At 38.5% G+C, this 12,201-nt stretch overlaps 1 protein-coding gene across 1 annotated transcript in view; it reads right to left on the minus strand.

Moving 5' to 3' along the window:
• TMEFF1 (transmembrane protein with EGF like and two follistatin like domains 1) overlaps window positions 1-12,201 on the minus strand; it is a gene marked incomplete at its 5' end in the record, with an annotated part of 130,343 nt that overhangs the window by 29,701 nt on the left and 88,441 nt on the right. The window contains one exon of the mRNA XM_056331498.1: window positions 2,598-2,694. Within this exon, the coding sequence (XP_056187473.1) occupies window positions 2,598-2,694 (97 nt within the window). The remainder of the gene's footprint in view (window positions 1-2,597; window positions 2,695-12,201) is intronic.

The following is a 12,201-nucleotide window of genomic DNA, read 5'->3' on the forward strand; positions in this document are numbered from 1 at the left end:
AGGAATACAGATATTGTTTTGCTTCTTGAGAGCACTCAGAGCAGAAGAACTTGATATTTGTAAGGTCTCAGATTGCATGGCTTGGAAAAGAGGATAAAAAAATGCATAATTGTATATCTACTCTTTGTATCAGAGGTTATTTTATTAATATGGCTTGAGATTACCTACTGAACATTAGGAAATAGTTAACTCAGTTACTGTCATGAAACAAAATCTTCTTAAAATGCCTTCTGTAATCATGTGGATCACTTTATTAAGTGTTCTAACATCACAAAGTGCAAGCAAGGTCTACTTGTCTGCTTAAACACAACTAAATCTACTTTTTGTTTGTGGTTCAGTAGACATTATCCCACTGTACAAAAAGTTAAAAAGAAAATCAGGATAGAATATTGTTATGAAATTAGGGTATTTGCATGATTTGCTAGAACTAGGGGTGATAATGGTTATAATATGGCACAAAATTGAATTAAATAATAATATGAACGTGAAAAGGTACTTGTGCCGCCAATGATTTTATATATCATGATATAATTTTAAGAGGTTAAAAAATACGTTAAAACCCAACAGGAAAGGGAGTAAAAATAAGGTGTAAAAAGCTTTCTTAAAGGGTGCTATACTAAATTTTCCCAGATTTCAATCCCATCTTGTGTCTGGCAGATGAATAACTGTTTTGATTTTAGGAAAAAAAGAAGCCAACTCCTACTTAAGCGTGTCTGTGACTTTCCATGAGCGTTTTCAAAATTAACCTTGTGAAGACAATCTGTGTTAACAGAGCCTGCCTTAATCTAAGTCTAAACAGTCAGCAAATATCACTAAAGCCTATTATAGTGGTCAAAAGTACTGGGGAAAATATTTAAATTATTCAGGTTGGAAAACTGACAAAATGGAAAAAATGAACTGATAGATTGCAACTAACCCTCATGGGCACATTTTGTAACTTTTTAGTATTTTCCACATACATTTTTTGTTTCCACATATATTTTTTAATGAGGACTAATTAAAGAAATCTTAGAGGCAAAAGAGCACTCTCCTCCTATTGTCAAGAAGAGGGAGCATAGCTCCATTTTATGTGAGTAGAGAATAAATCTTCCACTCTCATCAGCTTTCTCCCGCTCTCTTATAGATACTACACAGCCACAGGAATGCCAACTCTACAAGTATAGAACAAATAGGCAAGCTTTTACTGAAGTTGAATGCTTCAGGATTTATTTTCCAAAGCCAAAAGCGCATCTCAGTGCATATAACAAACAAATCTATACCCATCTTGCCAGTCATAAATGAAACAGACCAAGGCTATATTGCAGAAAATTATTAGTATTATAAAAACCAGCTACAGCTCATTTGTCTCTCCAGGAAAGAGCAAGCCTACTTCTGTAATATGACATTTTATGAAATGTGAAGTATCATGCTAGCATTCATGAGTACTATTACCATTTTGGCTTCCCTTGTACACTATGATTTAATCTTAAATACATATTTTGAATATTAGTGTTAAGCTGCTTTACCGCCTGAGATGTCCTCATGCCGATATCTTGTAATAAAATCTTGTGCAATTAAGACATACTTCAACAAGAAATGGATTCCAGTTGGAAGAAAGGAGAGGAGTGATGCTCCCCCGATTAGCGATGTTCGGGCACTGTTATTCTGAGATGCCTTCTGTCCATGTACACAAAAACATACTATTTACACATCTCTCGAACACCTTCACACACTGCCTCTGCAGCTGCGACCCCAGCACCGGCCATCAGCCCAGACCCCAGTTAGGCTTCTTCCATACCAGTGGCCACTGCCAGGACAATAGTTGTGGGGAAAACAAAGCCCCATCAATTAGATGGGACTTCTTTTACCTCCTAACAAACTGTAATGCCTTGTGGGGCTGTTTAAAGGAGCCCTTTCCTCCATAACGTCTTGCCCCTTCTGACAGCCACACAGAGCCTGGACAGCCAGAGTATACTCTATCCATCAAGTACCTTGAGTAGGGAAATTGGGTGCATCTGCCTCTGTGTTATGGATTGTCTTTAAAATCTTCTTGTTTCTTGATCTTTCGTTTTGAGCTCTGACAAGCAATTGATATTTTTCATCAGTTTTCCCCTAGGTGCATCTAAGAGGTCAAGCAGCACAATGAGGTTGGAAGAAGTGACTGGCTCAGGTCACCAGTTCAACTTAGTGTTTAGGTTCAAGCTTTGCACTGATGGAAACAACTGCCTGTAATACTTTATGAACAAGCAGAACATAGAGTAAAAAAAAAAAAAAATAATCAGGCATGAATTATCAGTATTTATTTTGCATTCCTCTTTGGTTTTGGTGGGGTTTTTTTGTTGTTGTTGCTAGGGTAAAATAAATCAACGTCCTTTCTTTGAAAAATATTCGACAAATATTCTCTAATACACCTCTCTGTTATTTTCTCCCGTTACCTCACAACTGCAGATGGTTTGTTCTTTACAGACACATATCAAACACATTATAGGACAATATTAAAGCTTCAGTTAGTAAGAACAAACATAGTCAAGTAGATATCATGTACTTTTTTTAAAAAAAATAATTCCCTTTTTGTTCAGTGATTTTGTTTGATATGTTAAGTAAAACTTAGTACTTACCCAACATTTTCTGCATCTTCATCACACTCAGCCCTATATTTGCAAACTCCACATTTTGAATGTTTTCTCTGAACTTCTGTCCCAGATCCTTCATACTCTGAAAAAAATAAGCTATTGTTAACAGAAAGCATGACTTTCATATTAAGCTCCTATTTTACTTACCTAAATCCATTTGCCTTCAGGTGTATTGTCAACATGAAGTTATCATATTCTGAAGCTATTAACTTTGATATCGCTCCCTTTCTCAAAATCAGACAATTGGAGGTTGGTAGAACTGTACCAGTGACAAGAAAGCCTCCCTGAAAACACTAATGTTTCATTGATTGACTCTTCCTTTATTCTTATTTCAGTGATTGCTATTTATTCTCGCCCCACTAGATACACAACCAGCACTGACATGTGTTCTAGTCACATTTACTTTTAATTGGCACTGGTAATGTATAAAGTCTGTGCCTTTTAATGTCCTTGAATATCAGGTAGTGGGGATTTGAATGCTGTTTTCTTTGACAGCCTTTAATTACAGATATCCTTATGCAAGGTTACTGCTTGCATTTTCTCCCCTTTTTGATTCCCAATGATGGGATTAGATTATGTTCTTATCTCATATATGCTGTGGTATTTTTTCCCCGATTACTCTGTTTAGTTGTACAGGACTAAAAGAAAAAAAGTTGTTTTAACAAGAAACTGGTAGAAATGCTATATACCCTAAAAAGTGAAATTAATGTCTCAAATATTCTGATCCTAAAAACATCTGCACCAATTTTACTGTTAACATGGACACCAAAACTCTTCACCAAGTGAAAAAGAAAGAAACTGTACTCTTACTGTTTCATTACCATTAGTCACTCCTATTTTTGATTTTAACATGGTGATGAAGGAAAGAAGGAGAGCTAGATAGTTGAAAAGAAGGGAAAGAACCACAGAAATCTGCAGAAGAAGTTGAGAACCAATTAATGCACTGCAGTATCGTGGTGGTGTACGGCTGACTGTACAAGGCTGTTGGATGGACAGAGATCGAAGTGATTCCTTTACTCATAGCAGCTTTATGTGCTGTAGCAACAGCAAATCAAACACCACCAATTAAACAGCTACATTTATATTCTTTACATGTAAATAGGATAAACAAATCCACAACAGTCCTTCCCAATTTTCCTGGACCTTGACTGAAGGAAATTTCTCCCTCCTGCCTGTGGGACTGCACTTATAGGGAGAATAGTGCAGGTGAGACTCTCAAATTAACTTTTGTCTAAAGTATTGTATGCATTTTTCAAAGATTAATATGTATCACACAACATTACAAAATTCCTGCTGTAGAAATTCTATCACCACTCTTATTAAGTTGCAGTAGAAGTAATTTGCTTTTATCTTTACAAATGTACATCTTATTTGATTTTTCCTTCTTTCTAGCTACCACATTCCTATGCCTGTGTGTGGCACCCTAAAGTGTCCTTTAGTGTCGGATTTCACTTTTCTATATCAATAAATGATCCCCTACAGTTTGAATAAGTTAAACAAAAGGCTCAGCTTATGACTTTTGTTCATTGTATTTCCATTTCTGTTGCTGTTCTTATAACCCTCGACACCCTTTCCCAGCATGATAACACCCTTCTGGAGTTATGGGTATGAGACAGATTCTGGACAGACTGCTCCAGAAGAGTGTCATCAAAGCCAAGTATGATCTATGATATTCTTCAGTTAAAACATCTATACAATTATATTAATTTTTGACCATTTTTCTGCACTGACCATTATTATTATTCACCTTATTCCCCAATGAGTCCTTTTCAAGGTCAGCAGTCTGTGGGAGAGAGGCTGACATCAAAGAAAAATTGCCTGGATCTTGGACTCTCTACATATACCTGTTCTCAGACATTAAAATCCTGCCTGCTTGTGCATACTGTTAGCTCAGTGACCTGTCCTCTGTCATCCAGAGCAAATCAGTACCAGCTGATTTGCACTCAGGTCACCAGTGGAAGGGGTCACAAGGCCAGGAACAGTCCCTAGAAACACTCATTTTTGTAATGATTCCTTAAAGTTTAACAGTCCATTGATTGGCAGTGGTTTTGCACATCAGAGGTGCGCTGCGTGGATGTTGTGCCCTCTAGTTATTTAGGCTTGAATGAGAGATCGCCTTTGAGAAAGGTTATGGTTTTGAGATTATATGCTTACATGTTGTAAAAACACCTTTCTTGGAAAAATAAGGTTTTTTCAAAAGGGAAATTTCTCAGTAAAGGTTTTTCATGAACCTGTGATGACTGGCATTAAGTATTTTCCCCTCCTTTAGTTCTGTCCTCAGCTGATTCTTCTGCCTTCTATTCCACTGCTTTGCTTCTGATGGATGCCAGAGTGAGAGGCTGTAGACCCCCCGATCATCACATTTATTTTCTCTCAAAATATTTGTACATTATTTCTTACTGTCCTACTAAAGAAAAAGAGACAAAAATATCATTGTCAGCCCAGGCATTTCTTCATCACCCACTTTTAAAGCTTTCTGCTGGTTACAAAACCCTTGTCTTCAACATTTGGTGCTTAATATCCTTCTGTGGTACTGCTAGCACGGAAAATATTTTATCATATCCTATATATACTATCTGACTTGACTACAAATACAACCAGAATGCTTTACAGAGCACTTTCACTGCACTATTAGCAATTCAATTTTGTAATGGAGCAAAAAAAGCAACATATACACACACATGTGTGCACATGCCTGCCATTCCTCCTGGACGTTAGTTTTACTCACTGTGAATGCCCCAGCACCTTTTCATTTTCATAAACAGTACTCCACAATTACTCTTTCATTGTTTCTATATACTACTCAGTGTAAACTTCTCTCTCTCTTCTCCACCACCACTCCTAAAATTGCTTTCTCTGCTGTTTTAAATTAGGTTTGTTTTAGAAAAAGTGTGGCCTTTTTTTCTTGATCAGAACTTGCTGGACCTCATGTATATAGAATTATTATATGCAAACAAAATAAAGTACAGATAAATATGTGCAAATCAAGAACACCTGTACTAATAATTTACACCTGTCAATGAGGTGTAACACAGATGAATGTTTATTCATGGAACATTACCAAATTAGGTGACAGTCATCTGTAAGTTTTAGAAGCTTCTTTCATTACTAGCTGCATGATGTTTTAGTACTAGCAGCATGAGGCACTGCATATAATTTAGACTGAAGTCCTTCAAGAAAATAGAGCTTTTCCCACCAATACAGATTAGGCGAATACTGTTTTTCAGCCTGAATTGGTAGCAGAAACTTTCAGTACCCCACTTATGTGCTGTTAAAATAAGTTAACCCATTAATATTTCAAAGCCTAAGTTTCTCTGCTGCAAATGTCTCCAAATAGGCAATGCATCCCTTGACAGATCACCCCTCCCTTCTCCTTTCTCCCCCACATTTGATTGCTCCTAAATAGGTTATAGCCATTAATTTTAATATTCCAATCAATCAGATCTTCCCTGCAGGTTTCAGTAATAACAATTAGGTCAAAATATGCTCCCAAATGAGCAATTCAGGCTCCTCTTGTTTATTATGCAGGCTTCTAATATTGATGTATAGATGATTACGGAATTTCTTCTCCTCACTTCTGTTGGTATCTTGATTAATTCTTCTTTGACATCTTAATTTCATGTTGAGCGAAAACTCATTTCCCTTCTCCTTTCAGCTTCTTTTCATGTTTCAGGGCAGCACCCCGTTAATGCTCTGTCCTTCAAAAGAAATGAGGCACAAGGATGGGATCCATGACTCCCAGCTGTCTCTCTGAGCTGCACTGCTCCCTAACACTTCTCCTTTGCAGAAGATGACCAGCTATATCTTAGGAGCTGCAGGGTAGCAGCCTGCAAATGGACGGCAGTAGCTCTAGAGGAATTGGCCAGCAGTAAATTGCTTCCCTCAGCAACTCATTTGTGTGTTCCTACAATGATAATATGTCTGGGTTTCTGCTGAGGGCTTTCAATCAAGCTTTAAGCAAAAGCATCGGTCTGTGTCAAGGTGGAGTTTGGTCTGCTTCAAGGCATGGCCTGGAAAGGGGGCTCTGCTATACATCTGTGTTTATCACTGTTCACAGTGAAGTGGGGGGAGTTTGTGGAGAGCTGCAACTACTCAGTAGCCATGAACGGATGGAATAAACATTCTCCTGTCGGGAAAGCCCCTCTGAAAACCAATTCCTATCTATTTCGGGACTATAGTGATTTTTGCTGTATCTCATGGGAACAACTAATCTCTAAAAGATTTTACAAAAATAGGAAGGCCACAGCAAACTGCCTTCTGCACCCAGAAAGACCCCACAGTGATCAGGCTTTGATTGCCTCAGTACAGCCAACCTGGAAATTCCCCTCTAAATACCACAGTCCACAGCAGCACACATTATGGGTTGCAGTTCACTGAACAGTTTAGTTACTTATCCACTCTCCCAATAATATTTGGGGCAACTTTAATGACACAGTTAAAATGGGTGGATCATACGAAAAACCAATATTTACCAGTGTGGAAGGTTCTGTTCTTTTATCCAGCTAGCCGGCTGGCTTAGAAGCAAAGCCTGGCTTGGCATAGCCAGTGATCTACACCTGGCTGAAAGATACTTCCCCTGTGCAGAACAGAGTGTACACTGCAGCTGCAAGCATGCTCCAGTGAAGATACCAGCCTTTAAAGTTTGATTTTGCAAGAAGGGGCATTACAGGTTTAACACAAGGATGCCTGGTCTATTTGTGACTGAGGTGCCTGGAGGAGGGAAGCTCAAAGTTTGATACCCTAATCACAACCTGGCCAAGATGATATGTTTGCCCAGTGGTTACAATGATGATAGTGTGTGCACTTTTAAGCAAAGGGCTTGAGCACGTGCACTCTAAGACTCCCTACCATGACACTACACTTTTTACATGTGAAACATTTTACCCATCTGACAACTGTAACTCCCATTTTGCTTCCATGCATACGGCACCATGGATAATGGTGGGGAAAGCTGGCATGCTGAGAGAGCTGGATCTGCTTTTACACTGCAGGACCCTTTGGTTCTGAATACCCATTCATTCCACTGCCTTGCTTCAAATGCAGCTAACTCCTTTTCCTCCAAAGAAAAACAAAACAACTTCAGGGAACCACCAGGGAAATTATGCATGAGTGGATGATGGTAGAAAATGGAAATGACAAAAAACTCACCAGACAACAAGGGAGGTGCGTCCCACAGTTTCATGAACACTCTGAATGCTGTTCTGCAGGCCTTGTTCAGGCTGCATGAGATGAACCTGCCCTCATTTGCTAACTGCATCCTGCACAAGAGGCAAGAGGAATCTGTCCTTCCATGCCTCTGGCTCCAGCATCTTTCTGAGCAAGCTTCAGCCTCCCCGAAAACCCTGCCTACAATAAGTTTTCACCAACAGAATGTCTGAACATGCAGGCCTTTTGCCTCTGCCTTGCTGAACCTTTGGTGAAATCTTGCAAGAAGTAATTCTTGCAAGTTTTAGCTCAGTGTTATTTTTACCTACAAGAAGTAGGATCTCAACTGAAATAAACAGAAATATTTGAAGCTCGAGTGATAGTCAGTGACAAGCCAGGTCACTGGTATTGGCACTTAAATCTTTCCAAGTTGCACACCATTATAGAAATATGCTAAAAGACATGACGCTACCTCCTATGCAGGGTGTTAATCACCATCAAGTTTCTGCAGTCATATTAAAATACATTAAAACAAATCAGTAGCATTATTACAAATTAAAATAAAAAATATTCGAGGTTCTAAACTGTGTCTGTTTATACCACCCTGACTGTGCGACAATTACTGGATAAGTGTTGTCCCCAGTGAGGAGAAGGAACAGATGGCAGCCTGCTAAAAAGCACATACTGTATATCAATCTATTAATTACTAAATGCAATCTGCTAGACGTTCATCGCAAGATACTTTAGCTATTATATTTCAGAGGGATTAGAAATTCAAAACAAATTATTGTAATAATAGTTAACTTAGCTATATGTATTGCAAGCATGTTATTTCCTTAGTTTAAAAGCCTGAAATGATTGGGTGCCATCTGTCTTAACTACCATTACATCTTTTTTAATATCAAGAGTGCATTTTTCTTAGACACAGATAAACACTGAACAAAAAGAATAAAAAAATTAATGTTATGGGCATACTAGGACACTTAGAAATCTTACCATTGTTGGTTGATTACTAGAGCACAGAACCTGACTTTTACAGGGCACTGATTTGTCTCTGAGAAACTGGCTTGAAAAGTCATTATCATTTGTTAACTCTTTGATGGTTCACATAAAACATGCTGATGGTTTTCAACACATCCTTGCACACTCCTGACTATATCACAGTCAACATCACAGCTGCCATTTCCTGCAGCATCACATAGAGAAAGTAAGGACTATCATCTGGAGCAAGAGCGAAAAAGGCCTTTATTTGGAGGGACATGGGAAGAACAGCTCAGAAGTTTTCCTTTACCAAAGATGGGACCTGTGAGCTCAGAGGAAATAAAGTTCTCCTTCAAACGTTATTGCACTATGCCTGGATGCCAGATGGAAAGTACTACCAAAAAAAGCCTTATGAATAGAGGACTACTGCCAGACAAAAGCAAATCATCTACGTCACCAATACCTTTGACCAAAAAAAAGCTTTGTCTTCAAAAAGCTTTCCTTCAAGAATCAGTGTCCCCATCTGCAGTGAACCAAAATTTCTTCTAATAATGTAGGATGTGATCATAAATTGGAGCAGAATTTAAACCAATGGCTCCAATTGCCCTTTCAGTCATCTCACTACTAGCTGGGTAACGTCGTGGTAGGATCTTCCTTAGAATATTTACAAGGACAATGGCTTTAATGCATTCATTAATGTCTTCTGAACATGGAGGCTACTTCAGCTAGATGATAATACTTCTACCTCACTGGGAGTCCTGAGTGCCAGCTCTTTTTAGGGTGAGAGCACAAGATCACCAAGATGATTGATTCTTTTTAGAACCTCTTGGCTAGTATCAAGTTGTAAAATTGAGGGAAAGAAAAATGTGTTTGCACATAGTAAGCACCCTGAAGAAAAAATTGTAAAAGCTCATCCTTAGTCACATTTATATAAACCTACCAAAGTTAATCTTCCTGAGGCTACTTGATTGGGTCAACACAGTTCTTTTTACAGGGAAAACATGGCAGCTTCCACCAGAAATAAAAACTTTAAATTTTTGTTAGAAAGAAAGAAAATGTTTCATGCAAGCTAGCAATCTACCTCTTTATGTACACGTGACAGCTTGAGGATCATTTTTTGTGCCCTATCTACCAGTTATGGAAGTACATCCAGCAGGTCAAATAGTGTTGCAATTTACAACTGGCAGAGTTGAATCTGAGCCTTAACTTCTCTTTCACTAGTTCTGCCTCAAAATCTATCAAATCACTGTTTAAACAAAGTGGATCGGGAGCAATTTTATGACTGTATTTTTCAGAACAGGGAAACTGCAGAATGATTCACGTAAGTTAACAGAGGGAAGCCCATGTCTTATATGCCAATCTAAAGGATCCCACCGACTTCAGCTGTGACTTCAACTAAACTAAGCAACTTTTTTGGGTCTCAGTCATGACTCTGTGACATTGCTTTCTGTAGGGGTGAAACATAATGGTAGAGTAATGAGGGGTTTGAAATTTCTCTAATTTCTGAATTAACAATCCATACTCTTCTTAGAAGTGACTTCAGGATACCCATTGCCACAAGTGATCAACAGCTTGGTTTCATAAGTGCAATTTTTATTATGCTAATTGAAAGTTCAGACTGCTAAAATGAGTAATTTTATTACAACTCTTTGTTAATACTGCGCCGTCAGAGCATAGAAAATGGAAATCGCTTATGCAGAATGTCAGAGGGGAATGAGACAATTATATTACCCTTAAAAATTATACTCCATCTCAGTCAGGCATACTGAAAAAATTCTCCCACTCTTAATTCTTTTCCTAAAATCTAGTATCTTTGAAACAGTAAACATGATTTGGCATTTAGCAATTTTGTGGCATATGACAGTTTCTAAGGGAAGACATTGTCTGAAATATTCTCTGAGGAAGAGGACTTCTGTTGGGTTTTTAATTGGTTCTAAATCTACTTTTCTTTTTTGACATAAAAATTAATGCATTTAACATCATACAGTTTGGGAGTAGGAGGGAAAATCTGCATCAAGTCGAGTTTCAGAATCATTAATGAGCTTGTTCTGTGTCTGGAAAATGAAAGAGAACAGTGTGAACCAGTAGCACAAATCTCAGCTGCATGTGAAACAAGCAGTTAATTTCAGCAGTGGAGACTGTTACAGGCAGAGCTATAGCAACTGAAAAGCACAGCTCAGATGCTTTCCCAGTACTTTCATTCACAGTTAAAAATCTACCAGCAAACAGTACACCTCCTGCACAGCAATCGTAATGCTTCCTGAACATATACAAGTAGCTGTACTCATCCACTCCCTGTGTGCAAGCATCACTGGTGCATACACAATCACACTAATCGTGTGTTTAGGAAACATAGCAAACACTGATTCTGTGATTAACATCTGGAAATGTAAATCCTGGGAAGAAAACACAAATCTCTAAGCTAGCATGTTTGCTCACTTGCTGGCTCTCTCTCCCCTCACTTACCTTGTTTCTCACAAATCTCACTTATCTCATTTTTCCACTTCCATTGCTCCTTCTTTGTACTTACAATCAGTAGCTATAACTAACCCACAGGGCACAGAAGCTCCCCATGCAATTTGGTTCCCATTTGTGCACCTGTAGTCAAGAGCATTGATATCAGACTATCAGGTCTGGGTGATTACTGTATCTCAGCATATCCCAGCTGCCTCCAAAAGAAAATGGAAAGGGTTGGGTAAGGTGGGAGCTGTGCTCTAGTCAGTTCCATAGCTGGAATAACCATGGAGGCAGGACAGTGGTGTGCAGGAAGCACCTCTACTCTGCAGGTCACTCTGTGCCCATGTTCCTGTCCTTTCCTCGTCTGGATCCCAAACAATGCTATCCAAACAACCTATCCTCAATAGGTTCAGCATTCTTTTAGAAGCTTAGTTTTAATTCTAAATTCCCTTAACTTGTACTAAGTCTTTGATGTTTCAAATGTCTCCTTGTAACCCTTTTACAGTTACTTGAATAATGGAACAAAACCAATTCCAGATACAAGAATATTGTGGGTACAAAGATATCCTTGAGTTTCTGGCCAGAACAGAGTTTAATAACCAAAGCAACAGTGGATTCCATCCTTTGAAGGATTGTTTTCAGACACAGAAAATGACTCAACATGCTGAAGGCTAGCCAACTGTTCTGCAAAAATGTTACCCAACACCCAGTGTAGTGAGGAAGGTAGATAGGGACAGTACTAATTCAATGTGTCACAAGTATCCAAAAAAAAAGAAAAAAGTGCCAAGAAAGATTTTAAATTTCTGATTGTTTAAAATATTTTTTCTGTCTGAAATTAAGAACTAAACCCAGTTGTTTTCATACTGAACAGAAGCAAGAATGCTTCAGTTGGCCCAAAGGCACTCAGAAGAAAGCCAAATAAATGAAGAGCTAACGTCACAAAACTGCTGGGAGAGGTAGTGGGCATGTTGTCCCTTCTTTGTTCAATACCCAGTCAGTGCAGATA

This window comes from Falco biarmicus, chromosome 3 (assembly GCF_023638135.1).
Source record: "Falco biarmicus isolate bFalBia1 chromosome 3, bFalBia1.pri, whole genome shotgun sequence".
In the NCBI taxonomy this organism is placed as follows: Eukaryota; Metazoa; Chordata; class Aves; order Falconiformes; family Falconidae; genus Falco; species Falco biarmicus.